This window comes from Schistocerca nitens, chromosome 5 (genome assembly GCF_023898315.1).
Source record: "Schistocerca nitens isolate TAMUIC-IGC-003100 chromosome 5, iqSchNite1.1, whole genome shotgun sequence".
NCBI classification, from domain to species: Eukaryota; Metazoa; Arthropoda; class Insecta; order Orthoptera; family Acrididae; genus Schistocerca; species Schistocerca nitens.
In genome coordinates, this window is record NC_064618.1 from 356,518,556 (window position 1) to 356,545,215 (window position 26,660).

The 26,660-nt window shown below is 37.9% G+C and overlaps 1 protein-coding gene across 1 annotated transcript in view; it reads left to right on the forward strand.

Moving 5' to 3' along the window:
* LOC126260178 (DNA polymerase eta) overlaps positions 1-26,660 on the forward strand; it is a 210,439-nt gene that overhangs the window by 149,797 nt on the left and 33,982 nt on the right. The window contains exon 8 of the mRNA XM_049957441.1: positions 15,413-15,582. Coding sequence (XP_049813398.1) covers positions 15,413-15,582 — 170 coding nt within the window. The remainder of the gene's footprint in view (positions 1-15,412; positions 15,583-26,660) is intronic.

Genomic DNA, 26,660 nt, shown 5'->3' on the forward strand with positions numbered 1-26,660 from the left:
TGCCGCACACACTATCCCATTCCCTGGCGATTAAAACAACCAGTTCAGGAAGAGATACAAAAAATGTTAAACTGGAATCTTATTGAACCGTCGAACAGCCCATATTGTTCTCCGTTGCTTGTTGTACCAAAGCCAGGAGGAAAAGATCGATTGGTATTAGATGCAAGGGAAATTAACAAAATTATAGTACCTGTGCGCACACATCCGGAGAACATCAATGAGTTAATACAGAAATTTCAAGATGTATCCTATTTAACCGGTATTGATTTGAGAAGTTCGTTCTGGCAAGTCCAGTTAGACAAGGACTCAAGAAAATATACTGCTTTTATATATGGAGGAAGAAGCTATCAGTTCAAGGTCGTTCCGTTTGGTCTCAATATCAGCTCTGGAGTTTTTATTTCTGCGTTGGACTATGCCCTAGGACCAGAACTACGTAGTCGAATAACAATTTTTGTGGACGATCTATTAATTGCCTCTAAAACTTAGGAGGAACATGTACAACTTATTAGGAGGATTTTTGCTGTGTTCAAACAAACTGGTATAACTGCAAATCTAAAAAAAAAAATCCCAATTTTCTCTACAGAGAATTAAATTCTTAGGACATATGATTAATGCAAAAGGCATTCTTCCAACAGAAGCGAAGATTAGTGCGATGAAAAATTTTCCAACACCAAAAAACAGAAGACAACTGAAAGGCTTTATAGGCTTAGCTTCATTTTTTCGTCGATTTATTAAAACTCAAGCAATGAACTCTGAAGCACTAAACCGGCTCCTGAGGAAAGATGTATCATGGCAATGGTCTAATGATTGTGAAAAGGCTTTTTGTGAAATTAAGGATCAACTGATAAATGCTCCGTTATTATACCATCCTGATATGAATGTCGGATTCTGTTTAGCCACTGATTCATCAGATGTCGGATTAGGATCTTGTTTATTTCAAATTAGGTACATCGGTGGTGTAGAAACCTTTTGTCCAATTGCATTTGCTAGCAGAGTTTTATCCACCTGTGAAAGAGCATATACCACTATGGAATTGGAAGCTTTAGCAGTTATTTGGTCTTTGAAAAGGTTTAATTATTATGTATATGGCTCAAGGATAGCCGTTTATTGTGACCACCAATCACTAGCCTTTTTACAAACTTGTAAGTTGCTGCATCCTTGCTTGTCAAGGTGGACGCTGGCACTCCAAGAATATCAGTTTCAAATTATTCATGTAGCCGGAAAAGAAAATATTATAGCTGATGCGTTGTCAAGATCTCCAGAAGGAATAACACCTGAACTGGATGTAAATAATAAGGCAGAATTTCCAGTGCTTCTTCTTCAAGAAAATAATTACAAGTTATATTATATTCATTTATGTAAGACAATGGCTCAGCTTCAGAAGAAGGATCGACGATGGAATGCTATAATACGACAATTCAATCAACAAAATCCTATGGTCAATTTGGAATACTACCGGCTTGTGAATAATATTTTATTTTTTTAAATCTGGGAAGGCTGAGAATCCAAAGTGCTGTGTCTGCATACCCGAAGAATATGAAGAACGATTAATTTGGTTTACACATTTGACCTGGGGTCATGTTGGTGTTGTAAAGTGTGCTAATAAGATTAGATATTATTGTTACTTCCCAAATATAAGGCGAAAAGTGCACAAAGTCATACAGAAATGTATTCTCTGTCAAAAGGCTAAGCCGGACAACAAGGGAAATAAAATTGCACTTCACTCAATAATACCTGAAGCATCAAGCTCACTTATATCATGTGATATTTGTGGACCACTTCCTAGAGCCAGAGGTGGGGTTAAGTACATTATTGGATTCTGTGATGTGTTTACAAAATATGTTAAACTATATCCTATAAAATCAGCAACTGCAAGAGCTGCCGCAGTAAAGTTTGTAAATGACTACATTCCTCATGCAGGGATTCCAAAATCTATAATCTCTGACAATGCGAAGATATTTACTGGATATTTATGGAGAAAATTAGTATCACAACTAGGAATAAAACAGATATTTACATCTTGCTATCATCCACAAGGGAATTTAATTGAACGGGTTTTTCGAGCACTAAACAGATTCATGAGAACGTACTGTCATGATAAACAAACTACCTGGATAAACTATTTGACTGAGTTTGAGCAGATTTATAATAATTTACCTCATAGTTCTACAAACTTTACCCCGAATGAACTGATGTTCAGAGATAACGAAAGAAACTTTTGGGTAGATAACTTGCCTCAACTCGAGGACACCAAAATGTCATGGGAAGAAAAAATTCGTAATGCTCTCATTAATATTACGGAGAAAGCAAGACAGCGAAAGGAAATCCATGACAGAAACATCAAACGGATTCAGACTTTCAATCTCGGACAAAAAATTCTTTTAAGAAGACACATCAAGTCATCAAGGTTGAAGAAGACCATCAGAAAATGGAATCTAATTTATACAGGTCCATATATAATAGTTGATATACCGAATCCTGGTGCGTATTTATTAGCATATCCGGATTCTGGAAGAATAAAAGGATTATTTCCCCATGTAGACCTAAAGAGGTACTTTTAAGGAAAGTGTTTCAAATTAAATGAAAAGTCTGTATGAAGTAATTGAGTGTTAAAAAAAAATTGAAGTGCGAAGGACAGTATGCCTCAGCTACTGTGATAGGTTAAATGACAGCATGCCAAGCATCTGTGATAGTTTAATGAACAGTAAGCGATTGCTTCTGTGATAGTATAGGAATATTTAGAAAAGTAAGTGGAACTGTAGCTATTGCTGCTGTGAAGACTTACGGATTATCTGTCTAAACGATGATCACCAAAGAAGCTTGTGCGTGTGAAATAATATACATTCAGGGAGTGTTAATCTCCAGTGAGAATAAGTTTACTGAAACTATATGATCGAATACGGCGCTTGCGTGTGAAGTTAGTGTTTGTAAACTGACAGTTCACAGGAGAACAAATGAACCACGTTAGGAAATTAGAATCGATTGCTACTATCCACAGATATAAAGACTCGCTGGTTGGTTTTTTTTTTTTTTTTTTTTTTTTTTTTGCGCGAGCTAAATTCTATTCAAGAGAATTTAATTAACCAGCTTAGTGTGTGTTTATAAAATTAGAGTTAATAAGAAAGTTCTTCATTGAATTTGTAATAATGTGTCATTTTCCAGTTGGATTTGTTTATTGTTATATTGCATTCATATATGTTCATGAGAAAATGCGGCATTTGGAGTATAAAAGAGAAAAATTTGATCATCAATAAATACTAACAAAGATTAATTTCAGCTGGAGAGATCATGCAGCAAGACTTAATTAAACGTTCTCTTTCAGCAAAATTTCATTTTAATCATGTATGAGTAAGATATAATTTTTTTTGGAAATTGTCTCAAATAATAAAGTTTTTAATATTCTGACATGCTATCCACATTCGTACTTGAAACCAAATTAGGAAAGATTCAGATCTACTTCCACCTGGAAAAGCCAACGAAAAGACAAATTAAATAAATAAATAATTAAAACCAGGATTAGAACCTTTCGGCTTACTCAAGAAGATGGATGAAATTATCCATGTTTTCAAAAATTGTTTTCCGATCTGGAGTTGTGATATTGTGCAACTACAGTATCGATTAAGACACACGAGGTGTGGAAAGTATAAGACGAATGGATTTTCCCATTCCTCAGATGGAAGATAGGATGGATCAGGTCCATATTTGAGTTCAAAATGAATCTGGATAAATTCGACTAACCCTTCTCTTCCAGGAATCTTTACTAGTTGACCATTCCTTAGACGAGTTTCGATTGTTTCATGCCACAATCCTGAGTACCTGTTCCTGAGCTTCCTTCTGGTCTCTCAAATCCGTTACGTCTTCTGTCCGGTACGCCAATGCGACGCCTGTCCTCCGTGCCGTGTCCCATGTTCCTGTTCGATCAGTTTCACCGCAGTTCAGCAAGACATCGATGAAGAAAATTTTTCAGAAGATTGTAAAAAATTTGCATGTGTAAATATTTTTTTTTTTTTTTGGCTATGAGGCAGATTTTATCTTTCCTATGAATTCTAGATAACTCTCAAATTTCTAAATTATTCTGTCTTTCCTATCATCTGTGATACTAGTTGGGGTCTAAGCCTCCAGGTTTTCCGGGGTTTCCCTGTGAAGGCCAGTTCCTGAATAGGTAGACCTGATTAACAACCATATAAGTCCATCTTCCCTGGTTGTGTACGTGGGATGCGGGTATGCCCCAGTACACGTGAAAGCAACAACTAGGTATCTAGGTAACGAAGATACCAAATCACTTTCAATTCTTGTAATCAAAAAATTCTTACTAACTTCTTAAAATTTATAGGAACATATGTTCCACAAAATTCTAACGAGTTAGCTAAGCCAATAGTTAGCTCGCAAAGTGGATACATATCAACTTTGCTCGCTGCGAGGGGCGATGTAATGTCTCTTACAGCAGTCTCTCCACGATATTTTCAGAAATTTTATAAATTATATAACTCAGTACATATCTCGAAATATCTCTTCTTATCTTACCGATTATCAATGCAAAGTAGTTTCAAGCCCAATTATTCCTTGGAGCGTCCATTTACTCCATGGAATAGCTTCTCTGCTATCAATGTTTTCTCTTATGAAAAGAATAGGGGACTTCTTGCCGATTAGTCGTGAAAGAAGGATGTATATGTATGTATTGTTGAGCTAGTCGCCATCTTGATGAGATTCTGTATGAGAAGGAATTTAATACATGAACTAAACTAAAGTAAGTGTGTTCGCGTATTATTTAACTGATTATTATTGACAGTGTCTGCTTACTACGCTGTGTTGCACGGGATCAGTGGGGAACGTCTGATTTACACTGGACGAACCTGCCGTTTTGTATGCTCAAGATATCCAGTTACTTCAAATAAATAGGCTAACACGGTCTTACCAGCAGATCTCCGGTCTTCCCCATGTGATCACCGAAAGTTAATAATTATTACAAATGTTTTCAGGAGATCGACTGACAATTTTCGTCGCACCGAGACTTCGAAATGGCTTCACTGCCTTATGGAATTTAAGTTAAGCTCAATTTAATCAGGATAGAACAGTATTGCACTGTGTGAATGTGATAAGCCTGCTTTGTGAATGAAAATTCCCTTAACATATGCATGTTTTTACTATCCTGATCAGTGAAGCTAAATCAGGCTGGTGTGAGAGAGGTTTTTAAATTTTAGATCCCACACAAAATATATTAAAACCAGAAAAGTATTGAGTGACAAGAGATGTACTCCTAAGTCGTTTTTTGGATGTTTCAACACTACCACGATTGTATTTGATGGCCAGAGAAATCTGGTTTTGAACTAGTCTGGTGTGGTAATAAATCCAGTGAAGGCTGATGTGAGAATGGTTTTGTATTGCTGGAAAGAGTCTGCGTTGAACAAATATGTTTGTCTTCAGTGCCAAGGCTGTGTGGGAGGGAATGTTCGACAGGGAAAGGATGGCAACTGTGAAAAAGTAAGTACTGTTGTTTGTTAGTAGGTTTAATGAGGACAGAAATGTGTAGCTGGCTGTCGGTGAGGATGAAATCAACATCAAGAAAAGTGGCCTGGGATTCAGAATAGGACCATGTGAAATTTAATTGGGAGAAAGTATTTGGAGATGCTAGCAATTTTAACAGGTCACCCTCACCATGAGTCCATAGGGCAAAGGTTTTATCACTTAATCTCAACCAAACCAGGGGTTGAAGGCTTATGGATCACAGGAAAATCTCCTCCAAGTGACCCATGAAAAATTTGGCATAGGAAGGAGATATTCTCGTTCCCATGGCCGTGCATCTGATCTGTTTGTATGTTTGCTCCTCAAAGATAAAGTCGTTTTTGGTAAGTATAAAGCTGAGTAAGGTGAGCAGAAAGGATGTCTTAGGTTTGGAATCAGGTGGGTGCTGACCGAGGATATGTTCAGCAGCAGACTGACCATATACATGGAGAATGTTGGTATAGATCCGCAAGCAGTATTCTTGTTAGACCCTATGCTCCTTCTGCATCCATTTTCATGCCCTATGGTTCGTACTCCTGTGACCGTCACCGGTGCATGACTTGCCCTACGCACCCTTCTACCATCACTTATGTGAGACCTGTAATGGCAAAACATACACTATTGAAGGGAGAGCTACCTGTGAAATGACTCAAGTAATATACCAACTTTTACATAAGTACTGTTTGGCCTCTTACATCAGCATGAGTACCACATAGTTATTAGTTACGAAAATGGATATAGGTAGAGGGTGTTTACTGGCAACACACAATATCCTGTTGCAGAGGATGCTCTACAACATGACATTTGTGAGCTCGATGCCTTCTTCACCACACATGCCATCTGGATTCTTTCCCCAGGCACCAGTTTCTCAGTATTCCGCTTGTGGGAACTAGCCTCACCACATTTGGTTCTTGCCACCCATTTGGCCTTGATTTGCATTAATTTCTTTGCTCTCAGCATTTCTTCACAGTAACTATTCCTTTCTTCATTCCCTTTAAGTTTTGTATATCTTTCATTTTCTGACCTGTCTATTGCCCCCCCCCCTGCCCCCCCCCCCCCACCCAAATATCTCTATCATCACATACAATCCACTTATCTTTCTGCTCTTAGTAATTTGTGCACAATGTTTTGTTGCTTTGGTAGTAATCTCTGTCTTGTGTATTACTCTGTCTTCCACCTTTTTAGCTCTCAGGTTTTCAAATTTCATCTGCTGCAGTCCCCAACAATCAATCCATTCTTCTCATCCCGTGTGGTAAACCTGGGGTTCTGGGCAACTTTTCTGAATTCTCCCCATTTCCTAAACTTCACCAGCCCTTTTCCTTTAGCTCTCTTCCTTCTCCTTCAACCCCTGTGCCAGAAGAAGGAGCCACTGGCTCTGAAAGCTTGCAAATTTAAATATGTTTATATAATATGTGTTCTCCTGCTGCCATTTGGTGAGTAGATTTTTTATCTATCCAAGAAAATTATTGAATCAATCAACATCAGGAAAAGGATAAATTGTCACTCACTGTAAAGATGACTCGTTGAGTTACCGGCTGGCAAAATGAAAAGGCTATTACACATTATAGCTTTCAGTCAAAGCCTTCTTCAGCAGAGATAATACACACACAAACACACAAGCAAGTACACCTCATGCATATATGATCGCTACCACTGGCACGTCCGACCCGAATGCGACTGCCATGTAAATAGCAAACACAAATGATCACAAGGTCCTTATATTTTGATAGTAGATTTTTTATCCGTGGGTATTGTCCAAACTGTAGTTATTTACTTTTTCTACTGATTCAACTGTAACTAAGTTAACTCTTTCAGGAGAATTTACTCAGAAATAAAAAAGTCCTGGTGAAAGCACTACTAGTCATTGGGGTTGGACAAAAATGTGGAAAAACTGAGAGAAATGCATGCTTCAACATAACTGCTGATCTAGCGAAGCCGGCTGGTTGCATTGTTGTATCTGACCACAAATGGTACCTGTGCAATATTCTTTATATGTTCAGATGTCAATCATGGTCAAAACAGCATTATGTGTAGCCATGAGTACATCATGTCAGAGCTAAGTGAATTTGAGCAGAGGGAAATTGATTGTCAGTTCTCTTATGGTGGTTGCTTCCTTAACTAAGGGAGCTGAAGTGTTAGGTCTTCCAAGAGGCACAATATAGAAGATTTATGCCTTATACAGGGAAGGTGGAAAAACATTATCTGCTAAGTGACAATGTGCATGAAAGTGTGTGTTGAGTGACCAGGACAGATGGTGATTGAAGAAGATAGTATGAAAAAGTCACAGCAGTACTTAATGTTGCACTTGTGAGCCTTGTCAGCACCAAAACAACAGGAAGGGAGCTCAATAAGCATGGAACTACAGGCTGAGCTAGAATTCAAGAACCACTGATCAGTGACGAAAATGGCTGCAACAGGAAAGAAGGGTGCCAAAGCCATAAAACCTGGATTGTGTAGTAATGGAAGAAAGTCATTTAGTTGGACGAGTCTTGTTTGACACTGTTTCCAACTTTTGACAGAGTTTATGATTGGCATACATCATCCAAAGCCTATGGTGCAGATTGTTGCTACCAAGAGTAAAACATGGCAGGGATTCAGTGGTGATGATGATGATGATCATGATGATGATGTGGGCACCTATGGTATTCCATAGGCCCCATGGTTAGTCTCCAAGGTCACGTTACAGCCATGGATTATGCAACCATTTTCGCTGATCAAGTCCCATCTCATAATACAGTGTTTGCTTCCCTATGGTGATGCTGTCTTCCAAGATGACAGGGCCTGTGTTCACACAGCTTGCACCATCCAGGACTGTTTCCGAGAATGCGCGGATGATTTGTTGCATCTCTCCTGGCCACCGCAGTCACCAGATCTCAATATTATTGAACCTTTGCAGTTTACTTGGAGAGAAGAGTGCGTGCTCAGCATTTACCTCCTTCATCGTTACCCAAACTCTCAACAATTTTTCAGGAAGAATGATATAAGATTCCCTCGAAAACCATACAGGACCTGGGACTGGAAGCCGTTTTGAATGCAAATGGCTTTCCTACGCCATATTAGGCATGGTAATGTGTTCTGTTTTTGATGTTTCCATATTTTTGTCCAACCCTTGTATGTTTTGTGGCAGAGTTCGTGAGCATGGTCTGAGTTGCAGTATAATAAATTTCCTTGAGATGGAAAGACTTCTGTCCACAAATGAGCTTGGGTTTAGAAAGCATAACTCATATGAAACTCAGCTTTCTCTTTGCTCACATGATATTTTAAGGACCATGGATGAAGGGCAAAAAGACAGTTCCATACTCCTAGACTTTGAAAGTATTTCACATGGTGCCCCATTGTAGACTGTTGACTAAAGTCTGGGCTTATGGGCTAAGTTCCTGGAAATGTGAGTGGCTTGAAGACTTCTTATGTAATAGAACCCAGTACGTTTTCCTTGACGGCGAGTGTTAATGAGAGATCAGTGTATCATCAGGAGTGCCCCAGAGAAGTGTTGTAGGACCACTCTTATTTTCTGTACACACAAATGATCTGACAGTGTTCTTTAGCCAATATGGCAATTGTGTTTTAAGGCAAATATTTGGATATGTACATTTACATACAAACTCGAGCAATTGTTAAATAACAGAATGGGTCACTATTTGCTATTTCTAGCAATTGTTTTCTTAATTCTAACTACCACTTCTCAAAATATCTACATCAGAATTACAATATTTGGCAGTTTCTTTTTCATACTGAATACATAATTTTCTTAAACTTTTTGACTATGTCATTCAAGAAATTCTTCTCTATCTTTGGGTTTCATTGTTTCGGCACAATAATATTAGATATTGGAAATTGGGGCTCTGTGTATTTTCATTTTCTTTTGCAGGCCCTATGTATTTTCATTTTCTTTTGCATGGAACAAATGTGGGAAGTAACCTTTCTTCAGTTATTTGAGATGGGATATTTTTGGGAATTTGCTAAGTTTTGCTTGTACAAAATTGATACTATCTATAATTTTTAGACCTAATTTTCTGATCTCCAGTAGCATTAATTTAGTTCCTGGGTAGATATTACAAGGTTTTATTGTATTTTCAACAAAGTGCTTCCGAATGACTTGTGAATCATAACCTTGAGTCTAGTGTGCTACGAATGTCTAATTTTTGTTTTCTTCAGATATCAGCCACTTACAGAATTTGTCATTAGTTTTAAATTTATAAACAAGATCACCATTTAAATTGTGAACAATTTTGAGATTCAGAATATGTATTCCTGTTTCTTGTTGAGCTTAGTAATCAAAAAAACATATATTTCTTGGTATATGTACAAGGAAGTTACATCGGTTTTTCTTCTGCACGAGATTCATACACTTTTTGTTTAATTATTCTGTTGCAGTTGAAACACTGGGGCACATAATAATTTTTAAATTCTCTTTTAACATAACAACTGTTTTTGCAAAATTTTGGGCAACTTTGACTTTATAGTCTTTTATAGTTTCTTCATTAAAGTCTCTCTCACTAATAAAAATGGTTCAAATGTCTCTGAGCACTATGAGACTAAACTTGTGAGGTCATCAGTCCCCTAGAACTTAGAACTACTTAAACCTAACTAACCTAAGGACATCACACACATCCATGCCCGAGGCAGGATTCGAACCTGCGACCATAGTAGTCGCGCGGTTCCAGACTGAAGCGCCTAGAACCGCTTGGCCACCACGGCCGGCTTCTCTCACAAATACCACATTTTTGCAGTTTGCATTGCATGTGACTTTTATAATTTTTAATTCCTACTTTTCATGTTCTTCCAATCTCAAACAAATCTTTTTACCTTGTTCACATTTATATGTTGTATTACAAACTCTTAGCTGATTTTCATCATTATAACAAAATCAACTACAGTTTTCACAATATATTTTATTTTAAACTGTTTTGTGTTCAGGTCGTTTGCATAATATACATACTTTTTCTTTTATTTTTCATTCACGTTTTGTTTTGTTGTTACATGACTTATTGCATTTCTCATAGAAATATGATGATCCTAAGAAAGCTGTCATGCTGTTAATTACATCAAAATAGTTGTGAGTTTTATACAGATATATTTTTATTTCTTTCACATCCCCGCAATATACAACCAAATTGAAATTTTTGGGGCACACATTTGTTTGAATATCCAATAATGGCTCAACTTTTTTAATATCATCTAGAGGAAATTCTTTTTTTGTTGTATTCACCTAACTGATAACATAAAATTTCAGTAGTTCTTATTGTAATTTATATTTATCAGCTAGTAGTTCTTATTGTAATTTATATTTATCACCTTTCCTAATTTTCTTACTTCCAGGAGCACTTAGTTCTCCATCTAAAATAAAATTTGTGTGATATGTTAATGTGACTATTATCGCTATTGGACAACATAGTTGTCATCATTTTTAACCATTGGTTACACTTTTTACTTTTTTTCCTCTACCACATCTTAGAATTGCTAACATTTCAATATGAAATGTATTATCTTCTATATTGATAGATTCATCAGCACGTTATGCTCTTGCTCTTGTCTTTTCATATAATCATCACTTAAATGGGAATTCTTGTAGCAAATTTGAATTAATTAATTCTGATCTAGTCTTCCAAATAAATCTTGGTGAAACAGAAATTCTTGTAACAATTTTTTTTTCCTTGAAGTTATTAATATTTCTTGTTGAAATACACTGCTGGCCACCGTAAATGCAACACCCTGAAGGAAGCATCCGAATCAAGTGAAATTTACACCATGAGTTTGCAGCGATGAGATATGCAACTGATTAGAATTTCAGCGCAGACACACATCACGCGTGCCTGTGGCGCCACCTCATAGCACCATTTAACGCTTGGCGATTTCAACGAGTGTACGTTCGGCACGTGTGTTTACCTTGTGGTTGTTTCACAAGATGATCAGTTATGCCTCGTAGACAACAGCGAACATCTTTTGATCAAGTATCCGAGTTTAACAGAGGAAGGATAGTGGCTTACCGAGATTGTGTCGTGTTGGACGAAACCAAACAACTGTAATGCGGATATGTGACCGTTGGATGCAGGAGGGTACGACGGACCGACGTGGTCGATCGCATTCACCTCGGTGCACCACTGCACGTGCTGATAGGCAAATTGTGCGCATGGCAGTGATGGATCGCTCAGTGACATCCCGAACCATAGCACAGCACATTGCGTCTGTAACGTGTCATCCAGTGTCTGCACGTACCATTCGACGCCATTTACAGCAGAGTGGTCTGACCGCAAGACGTCCATTGCTTCGTCTACCATTGCCGCAGAACCACAGACGTCTCCGTCGCCAATGGTGTGATGACAGACGGATGTGGACGGCAGAATGGAATGACGTTGTCTTTACTGACGAGGCACGCTTCTGTCTGCAGCACCACGATGGTCGGATTCGAGTGTGGAGACACCGTGGAGAGAGGATGTTGGACAGCTGCATTATGCACCGCCACACTGGTCTTGCACCGGGTATTATGGTATGGGGCGGTATTGGATATTACTCTCGCACGCCTCTAGTATGCATTGCCGGTACTTTAAATAGCCGGCGCTACATATCCGAGGTGCTGGAGCCAGTTGTCCTTCCTTACCTTCAGGGCTCGGCCACTGCCATATTTCAACAGGATAATGTGCGACCACACATGGCACGCATTGTCCAAAGGTTCTTCGTCAATAACCAGATTGAATTGCTTCCCTGGCCGGCTCGCTTTCTGGATCTTTCGCCGATAGAAAACATGTGGTCCATGGTTGCTCAACGAGTGACCCAGATTACATCCTCAGCTGCCACACCAGATGATCTTTGGCAACGTGTGGAAGCTGCTTGGGCTGCTGTACCCCAGGAACACATCCAACGTCTCTTTGACTCAATGCCGAGACGTGTAGCAGCGGTGATCTCCAACAATGGCGGCTACTCTGGCTACTGATTCTGGCAGGAACCACATGTCACAGACGTCTGTAAACGTAATCATTTGATACTTGGTCAACATGTTATCTACAAAATAAATTTTGTTGTGCTACCTCTTGTCTTTCTTGGTGTTGCATTTACGGTGGCCAGCAGTGTAGGTAAATTATTGAAGTAATTAAATTAATTAAATCATCTATTCTTAACCTACTGTAATTAGTTAAATTATTTCTTGTGCAATAATCACGAAGTTGTGCGAGTGGAAATTTGCACCACTTGTCATAATTTAAAATAAAAACAAATTGAGAGCATTAAATTTTTTACTTTTCATGTACTCTAAAATACCTTTTTTTTACACATGTTAGTGTATATATCTTTGTCTGATGGGTTTGAATAAAAGCAATGTAGACTTTTAACTTCTTTACAAACAATACTTTTTTGTTGTTGTGCGCAGCACTGAAGCTGCTTCAACTGCTGCTGTGGCATTTTGTTATTTTTCATCTTTCTTCATTGACAATAATATTTTTGAGTTTTCTTGACTCAGAATTCGCTGTAAGGGATTTTTATACTAATATACAGAAATGTTTTTTTCCCGCGAAAACAAGAAATTCTAATTTTATATTCAGTCACAAATTGTCTACCTATTTTTCTATATCCATCTTTTGTGTATTTCTGTAGAATAAAATCATCAATTTGCTTCTCAGTATAACAGTATTTACAGAATTTGGATTTGATGCAATCTGAAGGCTGCTTCGACAGTTGTGATTCCATTTATACAGAAAAAAAATTTCATTTGTTGAACAATGAAAGTGAAAATCCATCTGCTTTTTTCATATTTAAATTTTATACGACACTCGTAACGATTTGTATATGCATCTAATAAACGGAATTCATTACAACAATTTGATTCAGTTAACTCAGATTTAAAAACTTCAATTAATTCCAACCTTAAATCATTTTTGTCAACCTTTATTTTAATATCAAAATGCCCTCTGTCACCTGTAACAAAACAATTAGCAGAATTAATGTTGTATTTAATACTGAACATGTTTAAATTTTCAGTTATGAGTTTCATTTATATGAAAGAATTTTTATAAGACAATTTTAGTTTTATCCATCCAACTGATGTGCGAAATATTGAATCCTAACCATATAACATGCACTTCATCACCTTTCTGCCTCAAAACTTTTTCACAAGATAGATGTCTGTATAATTTGTTTCCTGCAGGTCGAGCTCATAAAAATTTCCTTTCAATTCTTCTCTGTCTAAGCTCTTAACTTATATTGATTTGGTTAGAATGAATAACGTCTTCAGTTTCAAATATTTCTGTTGACCAATTGATTGTGTATCCTTTCTCAAAGATGCTTTTTAATTTATTAATTTTTACTTTGTGACCCATTTTATATTTAGCATCAGTACCTACCAAATTCATTACATGAACAGTTTGCACTAACATTTTTCTTTTTTCATTTTCTTTGCTTACATCTTGTGGCTTCATTTGTATTGTTGAATGTTTCATATTATTATATTCATCAATTACATTTTTAACTAAATCAATCCATTATAATTGCCATTAAGAGCCCTCTGGATATTTGAAATAAAGGAGTACCACTAAAAAAAACTGGAAGGTTTTCCTTCAAACAGTGCTGAAGGTTTTACTGTTTTCGAGAATGAATTTATTTTTCCTTATTAAAAAATTTGATTCATTCAGTTCATAGTAAGTGGGCACATGATTTGCACACGAAAATTTTTGAATGTAAAAAAAAATCCTCCAAATAAATTTACCACTAATAAAAAAACCTCCAAAAATTCTATTGTGCAGTTGCAGACCTAAGCAAGTTTCGCTTGCACTCGAAACTGAAAATAAAACAGGAAATGGGTAAGTTACAGCTTCCAATCATGTCATGTTGAAAAAGACAACAGAAAACTTGAAGGACATCTAGCTCAAATGGTCTACTCCAAACAAATTACTGCATGGCGCGCCGGCTTAAGCAACCTTCGCTTGCACTTAGCGTATCCGGAAAAAATCCTGGGAAAATAGTGTAATGACTTGTTGGGAAAATAGTATATGGACATGCTGTGCGCAGCCCTAGTTGCTTTTTCCATGTTCAGACTTAATATAAATATTTGGTTAACTAACAAACAAAAATCCAACAAATTTAGTGCACTCTGACACTAGCCAACAGGTGAAGTGGAAAATAAAAAAAAAAGTGACTGTGCTCAAAGTGCCCATATATTGCTGTCACCTATAAAGGGAGATTAGTATGACCCACTCTCGAGTTTGGGAACCCAGCCAGGTCTCATCAAAGGAAGACATTGAAGCAGTTCAGTGGCAAGCTGCTAGATTTGTTAATGGTGGGTTCATCAACACACAGGTATTACGGAGATACTTCACGACCTCAAATTGGAATCCCTGGAGGGAAGGCAACATTTTGTAATACACTATTGAGAAAATTTAGAGAGCCGGTATTTGAAGCTGACTGCAGAATGATTCTACTGCTGCCAGTGTACATTTTGCATAAGGTCCACAAAGATAAATAAGAGAAATTAGGAATCATATGGAGGCATGTAGGTTGTTGTTGCTTCCTCACTCTATTTGCAAGTAGAACAGGTAAGTAAATGGCTAGTAGTGGCTCAAGGTACCTTCCACCATGCACCATATGGTGGCTAGCAGAGTATGTATGTAGATGTTGTTTTGGTCTGATAGATTGCTTGTGGCAAATAGCAGAAAAGGTAACCTCTTACCAGAAATATTTCAATAGAAAACTTGCTACATATTATATCACTGATGGAGGGACGATGTTTGAGTACCATATACACACATTCTTCTCTGTTATATTTGCATATTTCACCGAATCCCTTGTCCAGAGCTTGTGCATCATTCAGTGGCCAGATCTTCACATCAGTGTGTGAACTCTACCACTCCATTCAAACATCACTCAGTTATGTAAATTGACTCATTACTGTGGAAGAAGCTAAAAAATATGTTCTTGTTTGCAGAATAAGCGACGTGCAAAAATGATTACAGTGTCATACAGGCAGAAAAATAATCCCAAATCTATTTCATCGCGTTGTGGACCACTGTCTTCATATGATGTGAATAACATGGCAAAAGAAGCGTATGAGTTACTTAAAAGCAGTAATACATGTCCACCAGCTGATGATAAATGGTATGTTTTGTTTATAAGAATTTAATGTTAGACACATCACATTTTGTATTTCTTTTAGGTTTACCCATTGTATAGAATATTCCATTGCCTTTTGGGTGTGCATCTAGGACAGCATCAGTCATAAATAAAACTGAATGTGTGTAAGCAACCACCAAGTCAACAAATCCACAGTGCTTATAAATTATGTGGTTAATTATTAAAATGGATAGCATGTTTGGACTGCCAGACCCAGAACAATAATTCCTTTGAGAGCTTGGGCAAATGGAAGCCACCCATTTATTGTCTCAGAGGAATTATTGTTCTGAGTCTCCGCTACCTGGCATTCCAAAACATTCCACCCATTTTTAATAGTTAATCACATAATTCGTAAGCACTATGGATTTGCTGATTTGGTACAGGCTATGTTTTATTCTCAGATATATAAATTTTTGTCTATGACTGACACTCTTGTTTCTGAGTGTGCTATCTGTGACATAGAGGCATTTACTCCACAATATTGAGTCAAGTGGTTTTAATTCAGTCACCTGCTCATCTTGAAGATGTCTGAATAGTTATTATCCAAAATATCAAAAGAATGCTTGCCCAAAAGATGACACACTCTACTACATTCTATATGTTGTAACACACGTTTAAAAATTATGGTACTGCTGTGTGTGTGTGTGTGCAGGGGGGGTGTATTTGTTTTCCATCTGTTTCAGACAACAGTTATTTACCTGCATTAATTGCATGCAGTTCAGTTATAATAAGAAATCTTCTGTTGCTGCCTCTTGCCATTAACTGTTATGTAAAATACATTATTTTTGGCAGCTTCTGGGACTAATTTATTTTAAGAGTACAGTAGTTTGTTGTAGCATGTGTGTAAAAATAGAAGCATTCTCTGTCTGTACTCTTATGTGTGCTCAGTAAACTTGCATTCATTGAGATGTTTTAGTTCTTTTGCTAACACAGCTCTCTGCTGGTGCTCAATTTTTAATTCTACATAGCATATTTTGAGAGTGACACAAAGTTGTTTTGGGTTTTCCCAGCACCATCATTATTGCCTCAATAAGGCTTCAGAAAAGCTGTCACTTTTGCAGTCAGGAACCCAAATACAGACAGCACATTACTTCTATGGTCCACATTGTAAAGGTACTGAAACATCAGTGGATCAGATTCAAATCAAGCAACCAGCACTGATTTCGGGACATGCTGGCCAGGATATATTCAAATGGTTAAAGGGATTCAACCGTGTCACTAAATACAATAGTTGGGATGGCATGATATGTGTTTATGCCATGTCTGCTTTTATTTGGATGATACAGATGAGCAGTGATTTAAGACCAATGATGAGATGTTCAAGAACTTGAATAAATTTCAGGCAGAATTTGGGAAAACACGCAGAGAGAATTAGCAAGAGGTCCACATAGCTGAAGAACAATACCAGTGGGAAACACAATTACCCTGTTACTTTTGTGAACACAAGAGTAGGATCACACTTGCTGGTGATGATGTCAGGACTCTTAAGTTATTGAGACGAACTCACAGAATACCAACAATGCGATTGATGTGTGTTTCAGTTGCCAATAGATATTGTTAAGCACTAGAACTAGGATTTTACACTGTGTATTATTTTCAGTGTAAAGTCCGGGTTCAATGGCTATTTACATAAACAGATGGCAGTCAGTCTGTTTGTAATGATTCCCAGTCTGCTGCCACCAACTCTTTTTCTTGACACAGCATTACAAAATTATATGTGGTGTGGCTCTCAATGTTGGTGACTTTGTAAAATTTCATGACCAGCCAACAGTCCTTGGAGCCTATTTATGCCATCAGACATTTTTTAATGTAAGCCCTTAGACACAACATTGCATCACACCCACCTGGCCAACACCACACTCTGGTTGTTCCTCTCTACACATGACCTCCCTCAAAGCTGTTGTGTTGTAACCTGCTGTTAGCCCAAATCTAATTGACCCTTTCCAGTTCTACATTTGTACAGTATTTTACATCTCAAAACTGGTACTCAGCTCTTAAATACACAAATAATTCAACAGGATAATCCTTATATTAACATTATATTAATGACACCAAAATTTCAATGACATAGTTTACTTTCGTACTATAAAAATTTAAATTTAAAGCTGCCTCTCCAAACTTGCTGCTACTCAGATGCCAGTTTTCCCCTTTTTTTTTAACTTTATGGCCTAATTATTTCATTACTCCATAAAGTAATGAAAATCCTGCTCTGTCTCACAGCCTAGTTAAAAATAGAACTGGCAGCATTGTCACCAAAATACCACACACAAATAAACAAATATTACAGTATGTAGTAAGAAAAAGAATAGTGTTCATCGATTATTACTTCTGAAGACATCAAACAACAGGGCAATTCCATACACACCAGGCAGATGCTGATGTCTCCAACCAAACTGAAGGATGAAACCCATTACCAAACTAATGAGGGACCATTTGCGGAGATGAGCCCCAGAAGAGGTATTGGGGAGTCACATGGATGTCGTCATCAATGACATAACAAACTGAAGAAAATTGTGTTCCAAAATTCAAAGGCCATTGCATTGAAGGTTGCAAAGACAAAATATGTGCCAATCTGATATGAACACGCATTGTGAGAAAACTTAAAGTGAAATTTGCCATGTTACCAGATTGTAGCTGTGATTGTTTCCTGGATTAAACTTCTTGCAGTTTTCACAAGCAGTCATAGACTTCGGGAGATTGGAGCTCCAGATTGATGAAGCTATCCCAAAAAGTTCATACAGAAACAATTGTTCTGAGCTGTTGTTTACAGTTGAATACTGACTTCCTCACTGCCATCAATTCAATGTGTTCTAGTCAACAGTTTGAATGCTTAGTTTAACTGTGAATTTCAAACCAAATGCAAAAAGATACTCAGCCTCACAAAACAAATCTATATTCCAGCAACAGTCATAACCATCACAAGTGAACTAGCAGAACTCTATGTTTATTTATTTATTTATCTACCTCCGTAGTGCAGCAGTAGCGTGACCGCCTACCACACAAGGGGGCCTGGGTTCGATTCCCGGCAGGGTACTGGGTGTTGTGTGTCCTTCATCATATTCATCATCATTGACACACAAGTCGCCAAAGTTGTGTCAACTAAAAAGACTTGCAATACGGCAGCCAAACCCCAAAGGGGATATCCCGGCCAATAAATGCCATACGATCATTTCATTTATTTATTACACGTCAAGTTCCGTAGGACTAAATTGAAGAGCAAATCTCCAAGGTCATGGAGCATGTCAGTACATAAAATTACAACATAAAAGTAATAACAGATAAAAATAAAATATGTATGAACCCAAAAAAAAGTCAATCTGTAAGTTTAAGTAAATGCACTCAACAATACAACAAGAATCAGCTTAATTTTTTAAAGAACTCCTCGAAAGAATAGAAGGATTGACCCATGAGGAAAACTCTTCTGTTTCGATTTGAAAGCGCGTGGATTACTGCTAAGATTTTTGAATTCGAGTGGTAGCTTATTGAAAATGGATGCAGCAGTATACTGCACACCTTTCTGCACAAGAGTTACGGAAGTCTAATCCAAATGCATGGTTGATTTCTGCCGAGTATTAACTGAGTGAAAACTGCTTATTCTTGGGAATAAGCTAATATTGGTAACAAGAAATAACAGTAAGGAATATATATATTGAGAGGCCAATGTCAAAATACACAGACTAGTGAACAGGGGTAGAAAAAGAGGTTTGTGAACTTACAGCACTTATTGTCCTTATCGCCCTTTTCTAAGCCAAAAATATCCTTTTAGAATGGGAAGAGTTACCCCAAAATATAATACCATACGACATAAGCGAATGAAAAAAGCAAAGTATACTAATTTTTGTTTTGAATGATCACTCACTTCAGATACAGTTCGAATAGTAAAAATGGGAGCACTAAGTCTTTGAACAAGATCCTGAAATGGGCTTTCCATGACAGTTTACTATCTATCTGAACACCTAGAAATTTGACTGTTCAGTTACACTAATCATATGCCCATTCTGTGAAATTAAAATGCTAAACAACAACAATTAGAAGTTTACTTTCACTAAATTCAATTGCCCCTGCACAACATTCAAATATCTGTTCAGTGCAGTGTCACGATACATCTATGGACTCAAATGGAATACGGTTTTGTACGAACATAGCCACTCCCCAACCCCGCAAGGAACTCCTTGAAAAACAGCCAAATAATCTGTGTACTGGTAAAGGAAGCCTCTGAATTGTCATATTATTTAAGTGGTGCTCCAATATATCAATAATTTCAGAGTCAACATCTATAAGCAGTTCACTAACTTTATCTCTAAATTTTATATTTTGATGAAATCTGCTAATTCCTTCTCTACTCGGAACATAACATCCTCTGAAGGTGACTTCCTTTAAGCAGTTATGCCTATCAGCTGACTTCAATCTAAAAAAAGGTGCAGCTGTAACACCAACTACTACAGGAATTTTTCCATGAGTGATCCCACTACCACCCACTACACTGTCACCTATAAGCTTCACCAGCCTCTCCTTCCCATACCTATTGAGGTATGGGAAGGGGAGGCTGTCCATGAATATCAGCTAAATGCCATTGGTACAGAATTCCCCCTCAGAAGAATCTATTATCCAACCATCAATAGGTCCCAGCAGGAATAAGGAACAGTGTCGGTGATTGGTCATCCTGCTTCAATTTTATTGGTCATGTTCCAATCCAGAATGGAGATAACGTAGATCAGATGATTCAATGTATAACTCCATATGAACATTTGGGATCATCCCCCTGCCAATAATCATAATATTGTGTGTGTCCCACTGAACAATAGATAAATCAGCAGGAAGCAGAGAAGGTACTGCAAGATGTCAGTGTGTCCTTAGTCCTTTCCTGTAGTCCTCATGAGAAGAAAGATGACAAATGGCATTCCATCATAAATTGCAACTGACTGAACAAAATCACTAAAACAAATGTGAACTCATTTCATGAATCAATGATGCTTTGAACTAACTAAATGGAGTAAAGTCTTTCTCTACTACAGGTATAATGACAGACTACTGGCAGAGACTGATGAGGAAAACATTGCTCTCATAACACACAAGTTCTAAGTTATGCTGTTTGGTTTGTGCATCACTTCAGCCAACCTTGAAAGCATTTTGGGCAACCTGCTTTAGCATCTTAAATGGATGAATGTTGTAGGTACTTGGTCAACTGTTGTTTCTTGAATACATTTGTAGAGTGTCAAAGACACTTGTCAGCAGTGCTGAAATGTGTCCGTGAGCCAAGTCTTCATCCAATTGCAAGAGTTTGCCTCTTCATCGCACAGGAAATAAAATTTTTTGAGTATGTAGACAACAGAAAGTGTCTGTTCTGGTCCAGAAAATATAAGAGCCGTAACAGATTTCTTGATTTCTGAACACATGCGTGATTTTGAGAGGTTTCCTCCGAATGTGGTCCTACTGTAGACACTTCATGAAGAATTCAGTTGTCAGATGTGGCCACTACAAGAATTGTAGCAGAAAGACACCGATTTTTCTTGGATCAGGGAGCAAGAAAGATCTTCCTGTACCCTTTAAAGATGTACTGTCATCTCTACCAGTCCTGGCACTTTTTACAAGAATGCTGAGATGGAACAACATGTCTACTCTACTGGTCATGGGAGAGGTACATTTCTAGTGCAACTCAACGAAAAAACTGGAAGAGTGGTTGCTTATGCCTCCATAGTTTTCTCCAAGTTCAGAAAGTACTTCTCTACAACTGGGAAAGAGTGCCTTGCGGTTGTTTGTGCAGTCATTAAGCTCCAACCCTTTTTGTGTAGCAGATCATTCACTGTTGTGACTGACTGTCATTCTTTATACTGGCTGACGAGCCTGAAGGATCCATCAGCACAATTGGCGAGAAGGACTCTGAAGCCATGGGAATAGGACATTATTGTTGTATACAAAAATGGATGCAAACACAACGATACCAACTGCCAACTCTTTTTCACAAAATCCGTTGGAGGATTATAACAGTGCTGGTGACGTTCCAGTCACTGCTCAACTAATAAACATTACAACAGAACAAATGGAAATCAGCAGTACTGAATACTGTAGAAGCCTTAGAGATGGAAGAAGCTGTAAAAATTCACATTAATAGATGGAACATTTACTTGTGCCTTTGTCCCGCATTTACGCAGGGTCACCATGGTTAAGGTCGGATTTGGCATGTTTAATTTAAGAGGAGGCCTGATGCCCTTCTTGTCAGCACCTCGTTGAAGACAACACAACACCCAGTCCCTGAGCGAGCAGAGAAAATCTCCGACCCAGCTGGGAATTGAACCCGGGCCCTTTGGCATGACAGCCTGTTGCACCACTCAGCTGTTGGGGACCATTAATGGATGGAACATTGTATTAAACTAATTATGACCCAGTTGCTTCTGATTTCAGCTCTTTTACAGACAGCCATACTGAAGTATTCTCATGACATGCCAGCATCAGATCATATTGAATCTGTAAGTACCCGTGATGGAATCAGAAGCATGTATCACTGGCCATTTTTCTAGTGATCTCTCAGGCAATATGTTTATCCTTTGTAGGGAATGCTAATGGTGGAAACATGTGCCTTAGTCACTCTAGGACATATAGTACCAATTCCTCCAGCAGTTGTTCTAATGCAGTGAATTGGAATTAGTCTCTTGAGGAGATTTTTTCAAGTTTACACATAGCAATACTGCAAATGGATAAAAATGTGCACTGACTATTTCACCTGCTACATTGTTACAAAGGATGTATCAATTTCAGAAATTTCTGGGTTTCTTGTCAAAGATATAATTTTGAAGCATGAGACACCACATATAAAGAGCTCTGACTGTGGAAAAGTGTGTCAGTTGAGACTAGTATGAGAAGTAATTACACAATTGAGCATCATCCACAGGATGACTACTGTCTACCATTCACAAATGGAATATTTTAATAAGATATTGGCAGACATGCTCTCCATGTACATTGACAAGAAAGTGGGATCATGATATTCATGGACAACATTGCACTGTAGGTTTCTCACAGGTTTTCCTGATTCACAATTGAGAGGCTGCAACAGCAATGGATGCTTTGTTTCCATTTCAGCTTGATGATGCCCAATGTTACATCAACAGAACTGACAAAGCAAGACAGCTGGCACACATACAGACCTTGGATGCCCAGGATAAAGGCCGTTAATGCAGTGACACCAAACACTGACATGGGAGCTACAACACAGGCAACCTAGTGTGGATTTTTATGTGTGTGTCTGTAGGGTCAGAGTATCAGAAAAACTGTTAAAGCATTGCTTCGGCTGATACCAAATCTTGCCTCACTTGTCAAGTTATCATCTGCAGAGTAAAGAATGGTAATCCTACACCAGGGAGACAAAAACCACATAAGATTGCTTAGATCCATCACATTTCCGGTTTTTAAAACATACATGCATCCAAAATTGCTGTTTTTGTATTAAGGTCTTCAAAATTTCTTGACTGTTACATAGATCAGGAAAATGAGCCATCAGGGAGGCATAAAAATGATTCTACATATGAATGGATTATGGTGATAAGGATGGTCAGGTTCAGTTTTAGTCTGACTGAGGTACATGGTAGAAAGAAAGGGGGAAAACATATTTTGCTATGTCATAAAAAAGATCCAATAAATTCACATTCTGCTGAAACATCAAATCAGATAAGTTTATTTCTGTTTGATATGGTTGTATAGTTCACTGATGATAATTTCTTGCAGTTTTTGGATAAAGTACATGTTCCAGTCACATCAATGTGACTACCACCTATGTTTGATGTCAATATGCAATAACCACCCATAGATGGCAGGTGGAAGTACTAGCAGTGGAGGATATAAAAAGTGTGTCAAGAGGATGCGGAATACATGCAGTCATTTGTCATCCAGGCCAGAGGAGAGAGCGTTCTGGCCTGGGGAATGTTTTGTGACATTCTTTGGGTGATCTTGTCATTCCGGAACGCACAGTGTATCAACCCAAGTGTCCATCTACCCATGGGAACCTTGTCCACCCATACATGCAGTTTGTTTTTGGCACGATGGCATATACCGGAAGGATAGTGCTACCTGTCACACAGCTCGCAGTTTACATGTGTGACTTGAAGAGCAGCAGGATGAGTTTACCATACTTCCCTGGCCACCAAACTTCCCGGATTTGAACCCAATCGAGAATCTAAGGGACCATCTAAGTCGGGCTATAGGCTTCGTGGATCCTCAACTGAAAAATCTAGTACAGCTGGTCATGGTACTGGAGTCGTCATGCCTTCATATCCAGGTTGGTACCTTCCTGAACTTCATTGACACTCGTCCTGCACATTTCACAGTGGTCTGCACTGCAAATGTTGGTTATTCAGGCTTTTGACAGATGGTCACATCAGTGTGACTGGACAGTGTATAATCCACTTACCTGATGTATAAATGCTTTGAGGTGAAGTGCTTTGAGTTCCGTACTACCACTGCTGAGTGAGTTAGTTAGGTTAATTACTTAGTTCATACCACGTGTCATGATTATTTGCACAATTTTTATCAGAATTGTCATGGGTCAGTTTACAGCATAGGTTCTCAGCCTTTTCCGACCCAATGCTCCCTTTTTGGAGAAAAGTGTTAATCCAAGAATATTGTGATACAGAATTCGGAAAAGATATGAAGATAAGTAGTGGAAGATTGAAGTGTGAACTGTCAGAGTTGTGATCCACCTGCTGAATTTCTAAGAGCACTGTTTTAAATAAGCAGGCATCTGTGTTCCGATTCCAGCTGGTTTACATTTTCCAAAATTACTTTTATTAAAAAGTATTAACAATATTGGTGTCATTCTCAGAGGTTGAGTAGCAAATATATATTTTAAAATTTTACAACATTTTAATGAGAGAGCTGAACTTGGTATAATGACAATAATTATTCAATATTTAGTGTCATGTTTGTCATCAACAATCTCAAATTGCTGCACTCTAAGATTGACAGTCTGTTTCTGTTCTTGGTAACTATCTTGCTAACCATGCTAAATCGTCTTATATGAAGATGGGTAAGCGATGAAATACCTCTTTGCTGCAGCCCATAAAGCTGGATACAATATAGGAATTTATCTTTTTAGCCATAATTCTTAACATGCATCGTTGAATTTTAATTTTAACTCTTCATGTTTTGAAAGTTCTATCAGCTCTTCCTGCAAGGATAATTTTGATATATGTGGATAAAAGGTTCCAGTACCCAATCTGGAATAGTCATTTGAACATCATCCTCAAATCTGTTTGTAAAATCTTTAAATGGCTCCATGTGCTGACAAAATAGTAAGTGGTCTTCATCATTTGTTTTCACAGAAGAGACATTTGGAAACTGATGAAATCGTTTTAAACCTAAATTGTATCTGTGCAAGGCAAGTTTTGACACAAAAGAAGAAACAGTTGCCTTTGTTTTGATTAAATTCAAGTCATCTCCTTGCATCTGTAGATTCATTTCATTACATTTACTGTTCAAATCAGTAAAATATCGTATATGACCCTTAAATTTCAGTCAATTAACCCTCAACAAATGATCTTTGTTTTCAAAAAACGTAAAAACTGTAGCAGAAGCTGTAAAACCTTTTAGTCAGGTACACTATGACAACCAGTGAACCTCCGTGTGTAGGAGCAGACAGTTGAAACCTTGTTAACTGCAGCAATTATGAACTATAAAGAACTATGAAGGTGATTGCTAAGGTTTTTTGCTACCAAATGTCTGCAAAATGCTCCTGAAGAGGGGCAGCAGCCTTTTCAGTAGTTGCAGGGGCAACAGTCTGGATGATTGACTGATCTGGCCTTGTAACACTAACCAAAATGGCCTTGCTGTGCTGGTACTGTGAACGGCTGAAAGCAAAGGGAAACTACAGCCATAATTTTTCCCAATGGCATGCAGCTTTACTGTATGGTTAAATGATGATGACGTCCTCTTGGGTAAAATATTCCGGAGGTAAAATAGACCCCATTCGGATCTCCGGCGGGGACTACTCAAGAGGACGTCATTATCAGGAGAAAGAAAACTGGCGTTATACAGATCAGAGCGGGGAATGTCAGATTTCTTAATCGGGCAGGTAGGTTAGAAAATTTTAAAAGGGAAATGGATAGGTTAAAGTTAGATATAGTGGGAATTAGTGAAGTTCAGTGGCAGGAGGAACAAGACTTCTGGTCAGGTGAATACAGGGTTATAAATACAAAATCAAATAGGGGTAATGCAGGAGTAGGTTTAATAACGAATAGGAAAATAGGAAAGCAGGTAAGCTACTACAAACAGCATAGTGAAGGCATTATTGTGACTAAGATAGACACGAAGCCCACACCTACCACAGTAGTACAAGTTTATATGCCAACTAGCTCCGCAGATGACGAAGAGATTGAAGAAATGAATGATGAAATAAAAGAAATTATTCAGATAGTGAAGGGAGACGAAAATTTAATAGTCATGGGTGACTGGAACTTGATAGTAGGAAAAGGAAGAGAAGGAAACGTAGTAGGTGAATATGGAATGGGAGTAAGGAATGAAAGTGGAAGCCGCCTGGTAGAATTTTGCACAGAGCATAACTTAATCATAGCTAACACTTGGTTCGAGAATCATAAAAGAAGGTTGTGTACATGGAAGAAGCCTGGAGATACTGGAAGGTATCAGATAGATTATATAATGGTAAGACAGAGATTTAGGAACCAGGTTTTAAATTGTAAGACATTTCCAGGGGCAGATGTGGACTCCAACCACAATCTGTTGGTTATGACCAGTAGATTAAAACTGAAGAAAAAAGGTGGGAATTTGAGGAGATGGAACCTGGATAAACTGAAAGAATCAGAGTTTGTAGAGAGCTTCTGGGAGAGCATTAGTGAACGATTGACAAGAATGGGGGAAAGAAATACAGTAGAAGAAGAATGGGTAGCATTGAAAGATGAAATTGTGAAGGTAACAGAGGATCAAGTAGGTAAAAAGATGAGGGCTAATAGAAATCCTAGGTGACAGAAGAGATATTGAATTTAATTGATGAGAGGAGAAAATAATAAAATGCAGTAAATGAAGCAGGCAAAAAGGAATACAAACGTCTCAAAAAT